General features: G+C 53.6%; 1 protein-coding gene and 1 long non-coding RNA gene across 5 annotated transcripts in view; one reads left to right on the top strand and one right to left on the bottom strand.

Annotated features, from left to right (window-relative positions):
* The first annotated feature begins 6,321 nt into the window (after positions 1-6,321).
* Positions 6,322-20,491, top strand: part of AXL (AXL receptor tyrosine kinase) — a 28,071-nt gene continuing 13,901 nt past the window's right edge. The window contains exons 1-10 of one of the 4 annotated variants that reach the window (XM_045046473.1): positions 6,322-6,850; positions 7,988-8,210; positions 8,553-8,653; positions 9,240-9,416; positions 14,357-14,437; positions 14,578-14,693; positions 17,996-18,206; positions 18,517-18,656; positions 19,315-19,465; positions 19,667-19,693. In XM_045046473.1, coding sequence (XP_044902408.1) covers positions 6,787-6,850; positions 7,988-8,210; positions 8,553-8,653; positions 9,240-9,416; positions 14,357-14,437; positions 14,578-14,693; positions 17,996-18,206; positions 18,517-18,656; positions 19,315-19,465; positions 19,667-19,693 — 1,291 coding nt within the window. In that variant the 5' untranslated portion in view covers positions 6,322-6,786. Of the gene's footprint in view, positions 6,851-7,987; positions 8,211-8,552; positions 8,654-9,239; positions 9,417-14,356; positions 14,438-14,577; positions 14,694-17,995; positions 18,207-18,516; positions 18,657-19,314; positions 19,466-19,666; positions 19,694-20,491 lie in introns of those variants that run through there. The other 3 variants (XM_045046474.1, XM_045046475.1, XM_045046476.1) reach the window with 3 other exon arrangements.
* LOC123382315 lies at positions 13,333-17,996 on the bottom strand. The gene is made up of 2 exons (XR_006590524.1): positions 17,200-17,996; positions 13,333-14,896 (listed from the first exon to the last, which is right to left on the bottom strand). It is a non-coding gene; the product is annotated as an uncharacterized LOC123382315 (long non-coding RNA).

Raw genomic sequence — 20,491 nt, 5'->3', positions numbered from 1 at the left:
GAAATAGAAAACACATGCGCGCACTCTCTCTGTCAAAAATAAACATTTATTTAAAAAAAAAAAAAAAAAGGAAGAAGAAGGAGCACCTGGATGGCTCAGTCAGTTAGGCATCCGACTCTTGGTTTCGGCTCAGGTCATGATCTCAGGGTTCTGTGAGTTTGAGCCCCACGTCGGACTCTGTGCTGGCGGCGTGGAGCCTCCTTGGGATTCTCTCTCTGCCCCTCCCCTACTCATGCTCTCTCTGTCTCTCTCAAAAATAAATAAACTGTAAAAAAAAAAAAAAAAAAAATTATTGGACCCAAAATGAAAATGTAGAATTAGTGTGGTCTTCAGTTTTGTGTGTGTTTATGGTAAAATACATATAACATTTATCACTTTAACCATTCGTAAGTGTTTAAGTCAGTGGCATTAAATATATTCACAGTGTTGTGTAACCATCACCACTATATTCAAAAATTTTTATTATCCCACCCCAAAGGACCCTTTACCACTAAGTAATAATTCCCCCCTTTCAATTTTACTTTTTTTTTAATTTTTTTTTACCGTTTATTTATTTTTGAGACAGAGAGAGACAGAGCATGAACGGGGGAAGGTCAGAGAGAGAGGGAGACACAGAATCTGAAACAGGCTTCAGGCTCTGAGCTGTCAGCACAGAGCCCAACGCGGGGCTCGAACTCAGACTGTGAGATCATGACCCGAGCTGAAGTCGGATGCTCAACCAACGGAGCCACCCAGGCGCCCCTCAATTTTACTTTTTTAAAGTCCCAACAGGGGCGCCTGAGTGGCTCTGTCAGTTAAGGATCCCACTTTTGATTTAAGCTCAGGTCCTAGTCCCACGGTTCAAGGGATCCAAACTGGGCTCTGTGCGGACAGCATGGAGCCTGCTTGGGATTCTCTCTCTCCCTCTCTCTCTCTCTCGACATAAATAAAAAGAAATTAAAAAAAAAAAAGTCCCAACAAACACCCATTTCACCCCTTCTCACATTTACCAATTCTGCGGTCTCCATATTCACCTTTCCCTGATGGCCTCCTAAGGGTCCTTTATAGTTCAGTTTGTTCAAACAAGGATCCCATTTGAACGTCTCTGGTCTTTGAGATCTATAGCCACCCCTCAACATGTGTACATGTGCTTGTTTTTTAAATAAACTTAGGTCACTTGCCATGTGCAAGGTTTCACGTCCTGGATTTGACTGAAAGCATCTTTGTGGGGGCACTCGAGATGTCTTTCTACTCCAGGAATTTCCTGTAAGATGGGAATTCGGCCAGATTTGGGCTCATTCTGGCAAGAGCTCCCCACTGGAGGTGCTGGGGCCCTTCCTGGTACATCATGTCGCAGTAATCCATGGCCCCATGTACCACAGCCAGGTCCTGATGTCTCTCTTAAGGAGTTTCCTATCGGGGCGCCTGGGTGGCTCAGTCAGTTAAGCGTCCGACTTCAGCTCAGGTCATGATCTCGCGGTCTGTGAGTTCGAGCCCCGTGTCGGGCTCTGTGCTGACTGCTCAGAGCCTGGAGCCTGTTTCAGATTCTGTGTCTCCCTCTCTCTCTGACCCTCCCCTGTTCATGCTCTGTCTCTGTCTCAAAAATAAATAAACGTTAAAAATTTTTTTTTAAATAAATAAAAAAAAAGAAGTTTCCTATCAACCTTTCACTTATTGGTCTTAGAGGGATCCTTTTTTTTTTTTTTTTTGTAAGTTTATTTATTTTTGAGACAGAGAGCAAACATGAGTGGGGGAAGGGCAGAGAGTGAGGAGAATCCCAAGGGGCACAGAGATCAAACCAGGGGCACCTGGGTGGCTCAGTCGGTTGACCTTCTGACTTTGGTTCAGGTCATGATCTCACAGTTTGGGAGTTCGAGCCCCGCATCAGGCTGGCTGCTGTCAGCACAAAGCCCACCTTGGATCTTCTGTCTCCCTCCTCTGCCCCTTCCCCGCTGGTGCTCTCTCTCTCTCTCTCTCTCTCTCAAAATAAATTAACGTTAAAAAAAATAATAAAAGAACCAAAAAGATCAAACCAGGTCCCTCTCTGCTCAAAGTCCACCCCCCAGCCCCCCAATGGAGAACTCTTCTGTGCTGTTGGTGGGAATACACATTGGGATCGCTATAATGATAAACAGTATGAAAGTTTCTCAAAAAATTAAAAATAGAAATACCATATGACCCTGCAATCCTACTTCTGGGTATATATCCAAAGGAAACAAAACCAGTGTCTCCAAGAGTTATCTGCACTCCCGTGCTCATGGAAGCATTATTTACAGTAGCCAAAACAGAAACAACCCTACTGCCCCTCAGCAGACGAATGGATACAGAAAATGTGAAAAGAGGGGCGCCTGGGTGGTTCAGTCAGTTAAGCCTCCAACTTAGGCTCAGGTCATGATCTCGCGGTTCACGAGTTCGAGCCCCATGTCAGGCTCTGTGCTGACAGCTCAGAGCCCGGAGCCTGTCTCGGATTCTGTGTCTCCCTCTCTCTCTGCGCACCCCCCCGTCGCTATCTGTCTCTCTCTCTCTCAAAAGTAAATAAACATAAAATGTGAAAAGAAAAAAGTAATAATAATAGGAGGTGCCCGGCTGGCTCAATCAATAGAGCACGCGACTCTTGATCTTGGGGTTGTAAGTTCGAGCCCCGTGCTCATGCCAAAATTACTTCAAAATATAAATCTCAAAAAAAAAAAAGTTCTCATCACAAGATTAAGAAAAATTTGTATCTGTGGTGACAGATGTTGATTAGACTTACTGCGGTGATCATTTCTAAATAGACACAAATATTGAATCACTACATTGGGCCCTTGAAAGTAATGTTGTATGTCCTCCTCCCTAGGCCAAGGTCCTCCTTGACCTTATCATCCATCCCAGACACCCGGGTCTCCTCCTTGAAGTTCTTCACATGCTTGCCTCCAGACCTTTGTACTGGCTGTCCGCTCTGCCTCCAATGCCCTTTCTTCATGACTCACTTGCTAATTAACTTCAGATCTCAATCACATCCTCAGAGGGGGCCTCCCCTGACCACCCTGTGGTGTTTTTTTTTTAAGTTTATTTATTTTGAGGGAGAGAGAGAGAGAGAGAGAGAGAGAGAGAGAGAGAATGTGCGCATGCAAGTGGGGGAGGGACAGAAAGAGGGGGAAAGAGAGAGAATCCCAAGCAGTCTCCACACTGTCAGCACAGAGCCCAATGTGAGGCTCAAACCCACGAACCGTGAGATCATGACCTGAGTTGAAAGCTCAACTGACTGAGCCACCCAGTCGCCCCCTGACCACCCTGTTTTAAATGGCACTCTTGGGGCACCTGGGTGGCTCAGGAGGTTGAGCATCCGACTTCAGGTTCAAGCCCCACGTTGGGCGCCATGCTGACAGCTCAGAGCCTGGATCCTGCTTCAGATTCTGTGTCCCCTCTCTCTCCGCCCCACCCCTGCTTATGTTCTGTCTCTCTCTTTCAAAAAAGATGAATAAACATTTAAAAAATTAAAAAGAATTTTTTCAATGCTTTTTTTTTTTTTAGTTGGATGCTCAAGTGACTGAGCCACCCAGGTGCCCTGAAAAAAAAATTTTTTAATGGCACTCTCACCCCTTGGTATTCCCTCCCCTGCTTTGTGTTTCTCCGTTGCTCATAATGCACCCTGATAAACCTTTACCTGGTTGTTGTCTCTCTTCGCCTTGGAATATGAACTCCATGAGGGCAGACATTTGTCTCCCTCGCTGTGGAATCCCCAGCCTCCGGCACACGGAACATTTCTGTCCACCCGTCCATTTCATTTTTTAAATGCATTTGGAAGTAAATTGCAAGCACGTAGTAGGTGCTCAGCAAATAGTTCTTGAGTGAGCAAACACAGATTCCAGTTGGCCATGCACACAACCAGGTGCACAGAACTCTAGGTGTGCAGGGTCCCCCAGCGTGTTTATTTATTTTTATGTTTATTTATCTTTGAGAGACAGAGACAGACAGAGGTGTGAATGGGGGAGAGGCAGAGAGAGAGGGAGACACAGAATGTGAAGCAGGCTTCAGGCTCCGAACTGTCAGCACAGAGCTTGATTCAGGGCTCAAACCCAAGAACTAGGAGACACTTAACCGACTGAGCCTCCCAGGCGCCCCTCGCCCAGTGTATTTAAACCTTTGTTTTTAAAGTTTATTTATATTAAGAGAGAGAATCCCAAGCAGGGTCTGCACTGTCAGCACAGAGGCTGATTCGGGGCTCAAACTCGTGAACCATGAGATCATGACCTGAGCTGAAATCAAGAGTCACATGCTTAACCGACTGAGCTACCCAGGCACCCCTCTCCCAGTATATTTAAACAAGTGGGCAAACCTTTGCACAAGATTTGTGCCCCCCCCCAAAAAAAAACACAATAATTAATTGGCCCCTTTATGGCAGGCCTTTTATAGGGTGGTTGGGATGCAGTGGTAACCAAGATATACCCAGTCCCTGTCTTTTCAAAGCCCACAGAGCAGCAGGAGGAGACAGACATCAGACACATAATGTATATGTGCCAATGAATATATCATGATGGCCCATGCTGTATTGCCAAAAAAAAGGACAGAGTGTTGACAGTGGACAACAGGAGACCTAGATTAGACCAGGAAGAGCCAGCAGAGTCATAATTGAGGGGGGATGACCGACATGGGACTGGTGGGTGTGCAGGTGATAAGGACAAGGCCGCAGAGCAGGGAGAGAAGCCTGGGGACAGGAATGGGAGGCTATGTAGACAGGAAGGAACATGCAGTCAGCAGTTTGAGATTTCATCTTGGAAGGTCTGGGGCAAAGAAGGAGAAATATCTGATTCGGGATTGAGAAACATTTGTCTTGTGTCGCTGTCTACAGGTTAGAAGGAGGGACAGTGGTGGTGGCTGGGAGACCACTGAGGAGGCCAGGCTGGACGGTGGTGAGGTCAAGGGGAGGACAGCAGCACCAGGTGGGAGAGAGGTTTATGAAGCTCCTCCATCCTGCATGGGGACTTAGTCACTTACTGCGGGGAGGGGGCAGGGGGGGTTGTCCAAGTGGACCCTGAGGGTCTGGCCTTGGTGGCGGGATGGATGCTGACTCTGTCACTGAGATGGGACACACAGGAGACAGCTCAGGGAAGCCTCTGGTGAAGAGCCCTAAGTGCCAGGCTGAGGGGCTGAGAGCTCAGCCCCAGCACAGTGGTGGGTCACAGTCAAGCAGGAGAGGGACAAGGTGAGAGCTGAGTTGCAGAAACAACCCTCTGGCCACGGGGAGGCAAGAAGACCAAGGAGGAAACCAGGGCATAGCCCTGTGGGGAAGGATGGGGCTAGACGATGGGGGTGGGGAGGAGCCTACTGGTACACAGAGATGAATGCCCAGCCCCCTCCTGCATAGACACCCAGGCTTGTAGAGAACCCCCCCCCCACGTACACAACACAGAGGGGCACAGAAAAGGACAAGCAATTGAATCAACACACAGGCGCCAGGATGCACAGTCCCACCAGAGGGAGACAGCAAGGCAAGAGACCAACAGATGAGAAGCAAAAACTCAAGGGCACCTTGTCAGCTGTGTTACCACGTGCGAAGAAGAACCGTACATGCACTGACCTCACATATCCTCCCTCTAGCCTACTAAATGGGTTCTATTCTTTAAGAATTTTTTAAAATCTTTATTTATTTTTGAGAGAGAGAGACACACACAGAGTGAGGTGGGGGAGAAGAACAGAGAGAGAAGGAGACACAGAATCCAAAGCAGGCTCCAGGCTCTGAGCTGTCAGCACAGAGCCCGACGCGGGGCTCAAACTCATGGAGTGTGAGACCATGACCTGAGCTGAAGTCGGACACTCAACCCACTGAGCCACCCAGGCCTGCCTATTCTTAGTCCCATCTTATAGATGGACAAACAGAGGCTGTGGGGGTGGGGGGAGTCAATGGCAAGGTCACACAGTTAAAGGTAGAGCTGAGACTCCAACCCACATCTTCGGGCAGCCCTGTGAGTGCCCATACACTGGCGTCCTGTTTCTGCGCCCACATGGGTCTTTTTTTGTTACAAGGATCCATGTCTGCCCGAGTCTATCCAGGGGATGCCCGCTGAGCCGCGTCTTCCCGTTCCAGGTTTCTGAGTTTCTGCAGGAACGGAGTTCCTGACCCGGCTTGTCTGAGTGGGTCCGTGGGCCAGCAACGTGCCCCTGCTTGTCCCCTGCTGTCCCAGCCTCTGTGTGTGGATGACATCTGAGTGTGTGTGTCCTCATCAGCGGTGCTGTGAGAGTGAGGGGGAGTGTCTGGCTGGGGCTGGGGCTGGGCTGGGGGTGGGGGTGGAGGCAGGGCAGGGGGGAGTCGCATAGGCTGAGAGGGGAGTGGAGTTCTGGAGGAATTGTTTACCAGACACTGAGAGAGTCCAGAGGGACATCGCCCAGAGCCAGGATAGCGAGCTTAGCCTCTCTGCCTCGCTGGCCCAGGATTAAGGGTCCATCCATCGGGGCCCCTTCCCCCTCCTCAGCCTCGCTCCGCTCCGGGGCCCCTTTAAGACAGGGCTGGTCCTCTCCTCCCCGGGTTAACCCCTCCAAGCCCAGGTGGCCCCCTGGGCTCCGTCCTGTGGGCGGAGGCAGAGGGGGAGCCAGGGGCGGGGAAAGGGTTGCCCGAAGTCTGGGAGGGAGAGTAGGAGGCAGGGGAGCAGGGGAGGCGGCCGCTGAGCAGAGCCGGCAAGGGGCCCTCCGTGGCAGGCAGGCAGTGCCAAATCCGGGGAGCCCGGAGCTGGGGGGAGGGCTGGGGACAGCCCGGCCCTGCCCCCACCCCCACGGCGTGCCCGGCAACTTCTGAGGAAAGTTTGGCATCGTTCGAGTGGTGCCCCGAGGATGGGCAGGGTCCTGCTGGCCTGGTGCTGGGCGCTGTGCTGCTGGGGGTGCGTGGCCCCCAAGGGTGAGTGCTAGGGGCCTGCGGGGGGAAGGCCAGCGTGGCTGGGCTGGGGCAGGAGGGAGCGGAGTGTGTGTGTGGGGGCCTATGGCAGGTGTTGGGGGGAGTCTGGGCCGGCTGGAGAAGTGTCTTCAGGACAACAGACAGGGAGACAGGGAGACACAGACACTAACGGAGAAAGGCCGGGGTGGGGGGGTGGGGAGAAAGGGGCTCAGAGAGGAACAGGGTAAGAAACAGAAACTGGGAGGGTCAGAGACGGAAAGACATGGACACAGAGGGAGACGGACAGACAGAAACTGGGGGCAGGAGTGGAGCTGGACTTAACTTGGGGGCCCTGGGGAGCGGACCTCAGCTGGGGGCTGCCCCGGAAGGAATCTTCCAGAAAGGAGTACTAAGTCAAGCAGTGGGATGAGGAGGGGCTCCGGAGCTCTCAGGAAAACCCTCGCCACTGTCACCCCCCACTTGTCCTTACCCCGTCACTGTCCACTCCGTCTCTGGCTCTAGCTTCAGCTCCACCATCTCCGGGGGGCTCCATTTCTCTGTCCTGGTCTCTGTCTTCATCTCTCCCTATTTTCTAAGTGTCTCTATGATGTCGTCTCTGTCTGTTTCCCTCTGTGTCTCTCCCCCCAACTTTCTTTCCCCTCTCAGGGGTGTCTCTTTCCTCATCGCTTATTTTCTGTGTCTCTCCTCCAGTCTCCGTTCCCTGCTGTCTCCGACTCCTCATGCCTGACTTTGTCTGGCTTCTCTGCGTCTCTGTCTCTCCTTCCCTGTTACTCTCTCTCTCTCTTCTCTCCCTCCCCACCTCTTCTTCTTCCCTGCCATCCACCAGCCCAATCCGTCAGGTCTCTAGAGACCCTAAGGGAGGGCAGCAGGGGCCGGGGCTGGCCCTGTCGGGCAGTCCAGGGCGTGGGAGGCTGCCAGATCCCCGGCCTGCTTCCCAACAGACGTAGGATGGGGGCCCCTGTAGGAAGGATGGAGGCCGGACCCCAGTCTCCTGGGAAGGCTCCCATCCTCCCCCAAAGCCTCCACCCTCCACCCCACCCCCCCTGCTGAGGTCACTTTACAACTATGTGGGCCTAAGGGCCTGGCAGGCTGGGAGGAAAGTAGGGGTTCCTGAGCTAACTTTTGCTCATCTGATTGCAGGCACACAGGCTGAGGCAGACCCTTTCGTGGAGAGTCCAAGGAACATCACCGGTGCCCGGGGACTTGTGGGGACCCTTCGGTGTGAGCTCAAGGTTCAGGGGGAGCCCCCTGAGGTGACCTGGCTTCGGGATGGACAGGTGTTAGAGCTGGCCGACAGTACCCAGATGCAGGTGCCCCTGGGCGAAGACGGGGAGGATGAATGGAAAGTGGTCAGCCAACTCAGGTGCTCAGCCTCCCCCTCCCACCCCCCCCAGCCCCACCCTGACCAACTGCATGCCTCCTGACCCCTGTTCCCCCCCACCCCCCGGACCTCCATCGCATGGCGGGTGAAAGGTTATGGGCAGGAGCCCCCCCTGAGCTGGAACCCCAGTGTGGCCACTCGCTGGCTATGTGGCTTCGGGCATGTGATGTAACCCTGGGTTTCACTTTCCTCTTCTGTAAAATGAGTTAATAATAGTACCCACTTCTTAACCCCGAAGAGTTTCCAGTCCAGACCCCTTCTTTCAATTCTCTCAGTATGCAGCTCTGACCCTGAGCCTTTCTGTCTCTCCTCTTGCCCTGTTAGAATCTCATCCCTGCAGCTCTCGGACGCGGGGTGGTACCAGTGTGCCGTGAACCTGGGAGGAAAGACCTTCCTGTCCCAGCCTGGCTATGTTGGGCTGGAGGGTGAGCCCTGGGCTCAGAGGTCATGGGAGGGCAGGAAGCCTGAGTGATTAGAGGGTGCTGGGGAATTCAGGGTGTCCCCCGGGGGACTCGCAGCCTAGGAATGTCAGAGATTGTTAGGGGTCGGGAAGCTGGGAAGTCTCTAAATTACTGGGGGCAGGCCTGGGTGAGATTATATGTCTTGGGGTAGAAGACATCTTGGGGGTTGTGGCATGTCCTGGGGTCAGACATGGTCGGGGTAGGATACTCTGGGGATCAGCTAAGGGACCAGAGGTGCCACTGAACCCTCTCCTCCACCCCTGGGGGCCTCGCTTTCCTCGTTGGTAAAATAGGACTGGGAGCCAGATATTTTGGAAAAGAGACGTAAGGGACTCAGGTGTCCTGGAGTTCGGACACTGGTGGGGGAGTCAGATACTGGGATCACGTGTTCTGGGGGTAGAGACCTGAGGAGTCAGGCATCGGAAGGAAGTATGGGTGTCCTGAGGGATCAGACACAGGGGTCAAAGCATCTGAAGCCTGCCCTATCCTAGCGGTGAGTCAGACACCTGGGGGGCTCAGAGGGACCTCAGCATCCACTACCACTCCCTAGGCCTGCCTTACTTCCTGGAGGAGCCGGAGGACAGGGCCATGGCCGCCAATACCCCCTTCAACCTGAGCTGCTGGGCCCAGGGACCCCCAGAGCCCGTGGACCTACTCTGGCTCCAGGATGCTGTCCCCCTGACTCCAGTCATGGGCCGTGGCCCCCAGCATACACTGCGCATCCGAGGTAAGTCTGGGGACGCGGCCAGCTCAGCACGGAGGGCCAGGCAGGATGGAGGTGGGGAGCAAGGGAGCCCTTCATGCCTCTTCACGTGTGTCTGCCTGTCCCTCTACCCTTCACTGTCTGGCTCTTTCTGTCCCTGCTTCTCTCCTGAGTCTCTCTGCCTCTGCGTCTCTGTCCCTCCATATCCCCACATTTCTCTCTGTGTGCTCTCTCTGTCCCTTTCTGTCTCTCTGCCTTCCAGCTCTCTCTGTTTCTCTCTTTCTGCTTCTCTATGTGTGTGTGTCTGTCTCTCTGTCCTTCTGTCTCGTCACCCCAGCCTATCTGAATAGAATTCTTTGTCCTGGGTTTCCTCTGAGCTGTTCCATGGCCCAAATGTGTGTGTGTGGGGGGGGGGGGCTGATGCCCCTTTGTCAGCGCTTGACCCCAAGCAGGGCACTGGAATCGACCGTGCCCTCCTCTTCTCCACCTCCCCCACCCTGCCCTGCCCACCTCAGTAGCTGAAGAGTTTCACTGGGGGGACAGAGCCAAAAGCCGAGAGAGGAGGAAAAAGTGGAAGAGGGAGAAAGACAGTTACAAAGAGAGAGAGAGAGAACAAGAGACACGGGAAGGGACAGACCACAGAGGTAACCCAAGATGGAGAGACTGGACAGGGAGGTCTGAGTGACAGTAGAAACTCTCTTAGCTTCAGGGTGACCATCCTCTTCTGCACCACATAGATGGGGCAGGACCTAGCTTGGGATCACAGAGCAGTCAGAGGCAGAGCTAGGACCCCTGGACACAGAGGTTTTGCCCTCACTAAGGAAGGAGAGATAGAGGAACACAGAGAGCTGAGGATCAGTCAGAGGGAGGCAGCTGGACCCTGGAGGGCATCAGCTTCTGGCACACACCCCCCCCCCCCCACCTGCTGCCTGAATCCTCTGGGATGGGTGGTGGGGGAGGAGACTCTGAAGGGTCTCCGGAGGTAGAGGGAGGTGTCCACATTCTCAACATTCCGGGGGCCCTGAGTGTACAAGGAAGAGGTGGTGAGCATGCCAGCCCTTAGAAGGGTGACTCAGGCCCATGGCTCTGGGGCCTGAGTCAGCCTGGCAGGACCCCGGAGATGGGGAGGGAGGGGGTATAGGTCCCCCACTCCATCCCAGGAAGGAGAAATGGGTGCCCCCCACCGCCCCGCAGGCGCGAGAGGATCCGTGTGTGTGTGTGTGTGTCGGTGTATGGTAGAGCTCTATGGGGAGGGTGTCTGTGTGTGTGTGTCTCAGTGTGTGTGTGAGGTCCGGGTGTGTATGTATCCATGTCCCTCTGGATCTGTGCCTCAGTGCATCTGTCAGCATCAACCTCTTCGTATGAGGATGTGCTTTAGGGAGGTCCAGCTTCTTTCCTTTTTTAAAATTTTTTTAATGTTTATTTATTTTTGAGGGAGACAGGGACTGAATGCGAGTGGGTTAGGGGCAGAGAGAAGGAGACACAGGATCCGAAGCAGGCTCCAGGCTCTGAGCTGTCAGCACAGGGCCCGACACGGGGCTCGAACTCACCAGCTGTGAGATCATGACCTGAGCCGAAGTGGGACGCTCAAAAGACTGAGCCACCCAGGCGCTCCAGCTTCTTTTTTTCTTAATGCTTTATTTATTTATTTTTGAGAGGGGGGAGGAGGGGCAGAGGGAAAGGGGGACAGAGGATCTGAAGCAGGCACTCACAAACCGAACCGTGAGATCAAGACCTGAGCCGAAGTCAGACGCTTAACCAACTGAGCCGCCCAAGTGCCCCAGGGAGGGCCAGTGTCTATGGGTGTTTCAGTGTGTGTGTGTTTGTCACTAGGTATGCTTCTGTCGGCTTGGGTGTCTCCCCCACTGTATGTTTGGGTCTTTAGAGTATGTCTTTGTAAGTTTCTCAGGGGCTGCCAATGCACGTGTACGTGTGTGTGTGTGTGTGTGTGTGTGGGCATCTGTTTCCTTGTGGACTCAGGATGTATCAGTGGACAACCTGGTGTTTCTTCAGTGTTTCCACGGACTGTGGCTGTCCGTGTCCACAGGATGTTTTTGTGGTTTCTATGTATATGTCACAGGGTGAGTGTGTTGGCATGCGACCGTCACATGGACATCTGTGTGTGCGTGCACGCGCATACATGTGTGAGAGGAAGAGAAAGATTCCCAGCAGGCAGTAACAACACCCTTCTACTTCTGTCCTGTCTCCCTGCGAATCAACCCCAGCCCCACTTTTCTCTTGGTAGATAAACAGCGTATATATAGGTCTGAGCCATCTATGTGCACAGGGCAGCTTGTGTGTCTGTGTCAGTCCTGTGTGTCTACGCAAGCGTGTGTTTTTGTATAGTCTGTGTCTGAAATGCGTCTGAAGCAACCTGAGTGTCCAGCTGTGTTTGAAGGATTGGCTGTGTTTGTTTGCAAGCAAGTCAACATTCACCTCATTCACGTCCTGGTGTGTGTTGGTGGGCCCACTTCAACTTCAATGTACCTTTGTTGCTTGGTGTGTGTATTTCAATTCAGTTTCAGCCTGGCTGGATGTTGCCTTGTGTTGCTAGGTGTTTGTAGGTTGTACGTTTATGTCTGTGGATGTATGTGTGTCTCTTTATAAAGTGCATCAATGTCAGTCCCTGTGTATAGAGACACAAGTCACTGAGTGTATATTTGTGCCGCGGCGTGTTTGCGACAGCATCAGCCCTCTGTGTAGCTTAGCGAGAGCCGGGTTTTCTGTTTTTGTGCCAGTAACGGCCCCCGTGTGTTAAGTATGATTCATTGTGTCTGCGTGGTTGGGGAGGGGGGGTGCTGTAAGGAATTTTGTCCGTTTGTGTGAGTCTGTCCCTTGATCTGACTCAGGGCGTGCCCCCTCTCCTTCCATGCCTCTGATTCCCTCGGAAAAAGCGCGGGCGTGGGGGGGGGGGGGGAGGAGCGGGAGCGGAGAGGGCGAGGGACGGTGCACAGTGCATCTGGAAAGCACATCTGGAGTGGGCCTGCTCCAGTCGAGGAAGTTCAGCCCGCTGGAGGAGAGGGGGTCCCAGGCCCCTCCATCCCTGCTCTCCTAGTCCTCAAGGTGCGCGTTGACGCCAAGGAAGGGGGATCCTGGGCCGCGCGCCCCCCACCGGGCCGCCGGAAGTTCCAGAGCGGGAGGGGGGGGGCGCCCCGTGACTCACGCGGGGGCAGGAATGCTGCGGTCGGAACAGGACCAGGCTCCAGAACTCTTTCTTGCCCCAGGGCTCCTCCGGCGGGCAGCGCCAGCCCCCGCGCGGTGACCCTGGCGGGCCCCCACGTGCCAGGTGGCTGGACCGGACACAGGCTCCCCGCCCCCTCCGGCAGTCGGCCCGGGGCTGTCCTGCCCTTCCCCCGCCGGCGGGGGCTGCGGCCGGGCACCTGACCTTGGCTGGGAGCTGCCGCCTGGGCAGCCGCGCTGAGGAGCTTCCCTGCCCAACCCCCTTCCGGGCCCCGGCTGCCGACTTTCCCTCATTCCACTCCCTGTGCCGACTGAGAAAAGGAAACTTTGTGTCTGCGGGTAGATGGTGGTGGTGAGAACGCGGGCTCACGCACGCAGAACAAGCAGGAGATACACACACAAGGTATACGACATCCACAGGCACACACAGACCTGCGGTCACCCTGACAGACTCGAGACCTGGTCCTCTTACATCCTGTCACCCAGACACTGTGTGTGTGTCTATATTTCCTCGTGTGTGAATCTGTGTATTTTTGTGTTTGTGTGTCTGCGCCTCTTGTTTGTCTCTGTACTTGTCTTGGTGCGTGTGTGCATGTGTGTGCATGTCCGCCTGTGTTCCCACCCGCACCACACTGGGGAGGGGAGGCAGTCCACCCCCAGACACCCAGAAAGTTATCCAAGACACGTATTAACTCACTTACCCATAGAATTACACACGCTGGCATTTCTACAGACACGCCCCACAACGTTCAATAGTACATGAAGGCATCCACATAAATTCATCCATTCGTTCAACAAGCATTTACAGAGCACCTGTTGTGTGCAAGGTCATCGTATGCCCTGGGGCATACAGCTGGGGGCAAAACAGAAACCCCTGCCCTCCTGGAGTTGATGTAGTGGAGTAGACACTAAGCAAGACAAGGTAATAGGTAAAGTATGTTGTGATGAGAAGAACTAGAGGAAAAGTAAAGCAGTGGAGTGGCTAGATAATGGATGTGAGCTCCCAGCTCTAAACAAGACAGCCAGGGGCGGGGTGGCTGAGAAGGTGAGGTCTAGTAACAAATGTGAAGGAGGGCAGGAGGGAGCCACGTGCACATCTGTGGGAAGACTGATCCAAGCGGAGGGAACAGAGAAATGCAAGGTTCCTGAGGAGGTGGGAACGTGTCTGATGTCTGATGGCCTGTGTTCCAGAAACACCGGGAGGCCACTGAGGGCGGGAGGGGGAGGGGGCTTGGTAGGAGCTGAGCTTAGAGCTTATAAGTGAACAAACATTACCTTTATACACACCGGTGAAGGCCTGTTTCTTAAGTGTGTGTCCATTCGGTATAGAAGCCTCTACGTGTGCCTGTGTGGCTCAGCGTGATCGTGTCCGCGTTTGTCCCAGTATGTGGCTGTGTGTGTGTGTGTGTGTGTGTGTGCGCGTGTGTGTTTCTGTGCCTAAGTGTGTGTGTCTGCGTGTCTATATATGCATGTATGAGTATGTGTTTCTGTGTGTATGTATGGGTATGTAAGTCTGTGTGTGTGTGTGCCCCTGTGTGTGTCTGCATGTATGTATGTCTGTGTGGTGGGGCATCAGGACTGAGGCCACCAGCCTGTCCTTGTCTTTGCATCTGAGGATGGAGGCCTGCGTTCCCAACTCATCGCCCTTCCCCCCTCTTTCCCATGCAGCAGGTGCCCATGTGGGCTAGACTGACCCTGTCAGGCTGTAGGAGGTGGCCCAGCATGGCCCGGGAACCCCTTCTTGGCCTCTCTGACACTGGGCCCTTCCTTCTGTGACTCCCCAGGCTTGAACAAGACGTCTTCTTTCTCCTGTGAAGCCCACAATGCCAAGGGGGTCACCACATCCCGCACAGCCACCATCACAGGTGACAGGAAAGGGAGCTGGGGAGCTGGGTGTCAGAGGGTGTGAGGTCTGGGCCCAAGGTCAGAGCTGGGGTAGAGGGGAGGGTGGGGAGCTTTGGGCCAAGGCCCCCCAGGGTCAAACCCTCCCCTCATCTCTCCACAGTGCTCCCCCAGAGGCCCCACAACCTCCACCTGGCTTCCCGTCAGCCCACAGAGCTGGAGGTGGCTTGGACCCCAGGCCTGAGCGGCATCTACCCCCTCACGCACTGTACCCTGCAGGTGAGACCTTGGCCCTCCTTCTACCGCTCGTAAGCCCCCATCCTCTTCCTGGGAAACCAGCCCTTCCCAGCCATCCGTGTGTTGACCAGCAGTAGAGCCTTGAGTTAAGCCAGACGTCCTGGGTTCAAATCCTGACTCTACCAGCGGCTGGCTGCAGGAGCATGGCCCGGTGACTTAATCTCACTGGACCTCGGTTCTCTCATCTGTAAAATGGGCAGATAGGCTTGTTGTAAGAATTCAGTGAGTGAATGCAAGTAGCAAACTTACCATAGTATCTGGAACATAGGATATGCACGATAGACTATCAGCTGCTTTAACTTTTTTTAGTATTAGTAATATTGACTCTGGCCAGAGAGGGAACCCTGAGACAGGTGACCCAGAGCCATCTCTGTCACCTCCAGGTGCCCGCAGCCCTGTACGTCTCCCATCCCAGCCCTGATCACTCTGGGGTGTCACTGTTTTGGGGGTGAGTGTGTCTCCCCATCGGACAGTGAGCTCTGGGAGGGGGCCGGTCCCAGCTGTCTTGGTCACCACTGAGTCCTCACGATTGCCCAGCGCAGGGCCAGACCTAGATTAGGGAACGTTTGCTGGAACCTGAAATGCTCTAGACCCAGCCCTTCTGCATCAAAGTTGTTCCTATTCTCCAGTAAGAAAAACAAACCAATACAGATCTCTGAATACGAGCCCAGTTCTGGCCTGAAGTTCTCTGAGATTTGGAAGTTGGAATAAGGGTGGGACAGTGCCTGACACGGCAGGTGACAGTACTTAACAATGACCAGCTTTTATGGAGTGTCAGCTCTGTGCGGGGCCTTGTGTTAAGGCTTTGCGCACACCCCCTTGCGTGTTTATGGAGTAGGGTCTATGGATTCACCCGTTTTCCAGATGAACAAACTAAGGCTCAGAGTAGTTACACAACCTGCCCGAGATCACAGCCAGGAAGTGGCAGAGGTGGGATTCGAACCCTCATCTCCTCCAACCCAAACAGTCCTCCTCACCTCCTAAGAGACCGTTCAGAGCCAGCGCGTGATTAAGTAAGAGTTGTCTTTCTTATAATTACGTGCCCTGGACATAATTTCATTTGCTTGTCGTTTTAACCCTAGAAACATAATCTGTTAATCTTTCTGTTTTCAAGGTAAGGAACTGAGACCCAGAGAGGGGAAGTGATCTGCTCTTCCCATTGGCTAAAAGGGATAAAACTGATTTAATCCCCGAGGCCAGGGCCCATTTGGGAGACCTCAAATGCCAGGTCAGGCATCTGCTGTACCCCCAACCCACATGCGTCCAATGTCAAAGGAAAGCGGAAGTGTGTCCCTCTTCCCTCTCCAGGGCTCACTTCCTGCTGCGCCTGGCGTGGGGCTAGAGGGTTCGAATGGGAGGGTCACAGGGAAAAGAGAAGTGTGAGTGGGCACGGGGAGGCTGATTGTCTGGACCCATGTCCCTGTTGTCCCCTTTGTCCCAGCGAAGGTTCCCCTTCCCATCTGTCACTGCAGGTCAGAGAGCAGGCATGGGACAGCTTCCCCCCATCCCACTCCCCACCATCTGGCCAGGCCTCGAGGTGGTCTCCTCTCCCCACAGGGGTCTGTGTGACCTTGGGCAAGCTGCCGAACCACTCTGGGCCTCATTGTCCTCATCTGTAAAATGGGAATGAAAAACGAAATTGACCTCAGAAGGTGGTGGTAAAAAGCCAATGAGTTCATCCGGGATTGCACTGGCCAGGGTGCCTGATACAGTGTTGGCACTCAAGAAATGTTAGATGTTGATATGATGCGCGGACCCCCTGACGTGCACTGTGTCATTAAACCTCACACCGTGCCAGGTAGGGACTCTTGGATGCCCATTTTCCAGAGATAGGAATAGAGACTCAGAAAAGTAAAGACACTCATGCTAGGTCATACAGCAAGTGATATCCAAGCCAGGACTTGGACCCAAAGAATCTTGAGTTCACATCAGAAAGCAGTAAACACCTTCTGACACATGGTGTAGAGGAGCGGTTAGGTCTCCTGCTGGCTCCCCAGTTGCAGGGGGCGGGAGGCAGCATCCTTGCGGTGTGGGGCTGTGATTGTGTGGCTGTAGAGGGTTTGTGGTTCTGTGTGGCAGGGCTCTGCAGATGCAATCCCCAGCTGTGGCCTCTGCCATGCTGATCGTGCTATTCCTGGGGACCAGGTGACTGTCCCAGCCTGTGCCTTTGTGCAGAGTGTGCAGAGTTTGACATTGGTAGCCAGGCAGCCTCTCACACATGCACAAAATAATAATAACAATAAACACCCGATGTGGACAGGCCCTCTTCTAAGCGCTTACAAGCATCAATTCAGTCAGTCCTGCAAATTAGGAAGCCATTGTTGTTTTCCCATTTTACAGATGAGGAAACTAAGGCACAGAGCTAGGGAACGGTAGAGGCTGGATTTGAAGCCCAGATCCAGCGTCTACGCCTAGCACTAAGGCTATACTGCCTCTCTGAACAGAAGTACCGTGACTATCAGTGATGTTCTTAAATGGACATTCTCACCGTAAGTAGGGCAGAAGTTTGCAAGACAGGTTGGGGTTCAGTTCCCACCTTCGTCAGTGACAAGCTGGTGACCTTGGACAAGTGGTTCCATCTCTCCAATACTCAGGGTCCTCATCTGTAAATGGGTATACACACAGTACCCACACTGAGGGCTGAGGTCAGGGTCAAAGGAGTTCTGATTTATAAAGGGCTTTTCTTTTTTATTAAGACATAGCATACATAACGTGCATAATCTTTGGTGTAAACCTAGATTGTTTAACACGAATATTCACCCACGTCACCATCCTTCCAAATCGAGAGGCAGACTCTTCCCCGACCCCCTACAAGGATCCTTCAACCCCCAGAGATGCCCACTCTTCTGACTTCTATTGTGGGACATTACTTTTGCCCGTGGTTGAATGTCATTGTCACTTTATTGATGCTGACCACCTGCCATGTTCTGTACAGCTTGTCCTATGTTCATCCTTTAGGCAGCCTTGTAAGGTATTTGGTCCTCTAAGCCCCCCATTTTCCAGATGAGGAAACTGAGGCTCAGAGAGGGAAAGTCTTGCCAGAAGTGGCTTCTGCAAGTGATGATAGAGCCACATTGTACAACCGGGTGATCTCCTTGCTTTGCAAATGCACGTGCCCATGTTACACCAGCACGGCGCACACACACACACACACACACACACACACACACATGCACATCCTTGCGAAGCCGTGTAATCACACCAGGACCACCACCATCGACTTGGGTGACCACCTCGTCTAATTGCGTGGCCATCCTGTCCTCATGCTCCTTCCCTCTCCCCAGGCTGTGCTGTCAGACGATGGGGTGGGTGTCTGGCTGGGAGAGCCAGACCCCCCCAAAGAACCTATCACCTTGCAAGCATCCGTCCCCCCTCACCAACTTCGGCTGGGTGGCCTCCACCCTCACACTCCTTACCACATCCGGGTGGCCTGTACCAGTAGCCAGGGCCCCTCGCCCTGGACCCACTGGCTTCCTGTGGAGACACCGGAGGGAGGTAAGAAGGAGCTGGTGTGGGGCAGACATCACTCTCTGCCCTGCTGGACCTTGCTCACATCGATGCCACCCCCAGCAGCTCCTGTTACCCATTCAGCCCATGTGGCCTTAGTCCTTCCTGTCCACCCCCTGACTCCTCAGCACGGCCCATTGGCATCTCTCCCAGACCTCTTCCCTGCGCTTCTGCTCATGGGAGGGCTGCACGAGTTGCCCACGTGCATGCCCTTTGCACCCTGCCCCCGCTTCCTGGGAACAGGGGAAGGGGGCAGGAAGAGGTGGGGTGCCAGCTTCCCCTCTTCCCTGTCCTCCAGTACCCCTGGGCCCCCCTGAGAACGTTAGTGCCATGCGGAATGGGAGCCAAGCCCTCGTGCGTTGGCGGGAGCCAAGGGCACCCCTGCAGGGCACCCTGTTAGGGTACCGGCTGGCCTATCGAGGCCAGGACACTCCGGAGGTGGGTGCTGTTGGCTGGGCTGGGGCGGAGTGGCCGGGGGGAGGGAGTGGGGGAGGAGATGACAGGGTGGACATGGACAGTTGTGCAGGTTGGGTAGTATGGGATACATTACACCTAGGAGAGCACTTTCTGGGAAAGTTAAAGGAGTCCAGGGGAGGGTCAGGGAATAGCTATTTACGAATCATTGTAAAAAGCGTTTCGGTAGACTTACAGATGTACTATGACAATTTTATAGCAGATAATTGTATAACACCTTGAAGAAGGGGTGACTTTTCCTAATTTGCACAAGAGTGGTGTTGGAACAAGCAGCACCCTGGGGTGCAGAAATGGAGTGGGAAGCGAGGAGTTACGAGGCAATAGGGGAACCCGGGGGGAAAGATGAGGGTTCAGCCCCTCAGCAGAAGTACTGCATGCCACGCACAGTGCTAGCACTTGAGCACAGGCGGCGAATGAAGCAAAGGCCCAGTCCTGGTGGAGCTTATGAGTGGGTGTGGGGATGGAGAATGGAGGTGGCGATGGGGGTGAGAGATGAAGGGTAGGAGGAGGGGCTGGGCGTGAGGAGGAGGCTTTGAGAAAGATGAGGACTTGAGGCCAAGGGTGCAGTCTTAAGAGTTGGAGCCCTGGGACTCTACCCTGATGCTACATCTGGATGTCCTAGGTGCTAATGGACATAGGGCTAAAGAGAGAGGTGACCCTGGAGCTGCAGGGGGATGGGACTGTGCCCAACCTGACCGTGTGTGTGGCAGCCTACACCGCTGCTGGGGATGGGCCCTGGAGCCACCCTGTGCCCCTGGAGTCCTGGCGCCCAGGTAACTTCATGCTCAGCCCCCTCTAACTGATTCACAAGGACCATGTCTTTCCCAGATACCCCTGACTTGCTCCATGTACCTTTCAGTGTTGCCCCAATCTAGGCTCTTTTCCCACCCCGGAAGCTTACTGAGAGCCTCACCCATGTCACATCAGTCTTGCTTTCTCTGAGCATGTCCTCCCTCTGTCCTTTCTCCTCACAGGGCAAGGACAACCAATCCACCTGCTAGGTAAGGGTTTTTGCACCCTCTCTCCTCCTTTCTTTCCCTCAGCTCCCAGTGAGGACTCCGTCACCACACACATACTCTTTGACATGCTTTCCGTGTTTCTCAAACTTCTCGTTCTAATCCTCTACTTTTGGGGTTTGTGTGGTCCTTGATGGGGTTGCCTGGAATGGCCTCACACATTGTAGGTACTCAATGAATGTAGATGGGTGGATGGATAGATAGATGGGTGGCTGGATGGATGAATGGATGGATGGATGGAGGGATGGATAGATGAATAGATGGTGGGTGGGTGGATGGATGGATGGAAGGAGGGATGGATGGGTGGATGAATAGATAGACGGATGGATAGATCACTTATCCCCCTCAAATCCATCCCTCTCAAGTATTTCTTCAGCAATTCTCAAAAACTCCTCCTACACCCATTGTATCCTCCTAGCATTATGACAGCTCACCTCTTGTAACTCAACCTACTATCCTTAAATATTCCTCCCATGCCTTCCTGCCTTTCTTTGCAAACCCTTTCCACAGCCTCCTTTCCTCCCAGTCTTCTTTCCCAATCATAGCTTTACAACCCTTTGTTCCTCACACATGCCTCTCAAACCCAATCACACCCACACTTCGCATTCACAAACTCTGCACGCTTTTTACACGCTCACCATATATCTCACATTGCAAATGCTGGAAAACTTCGGGTCCACACTTTTCAACTCTCCTTACACGTTACTCCCTCGCCCCTCGCCAGTCCTACCTGTTCCCACTCTATGCACACACCCACACCAAACTCCTGCTACATTTACCATG

The sequence above is a fragment of the Felis catus genome, chromosome E2, assembly GCF_018350175.1.
Source record: "Felis catus isolate Fca126 chromosome E2, F.catus_Fca126_mat1.0, whole genome shotgun sequence".
NCBI classification, from domain to species: domain Eukaryota; kingdom Metazoa; phylum Chordata; class Mammalia; order Carnivora; family Felidae; genus Felis; species Felis catus.
The sequence above is the reverse complement of the archived record's forward strand: the minus strand, read 5'-3'. Positions and strand labels throughout refer to the sequence as shown.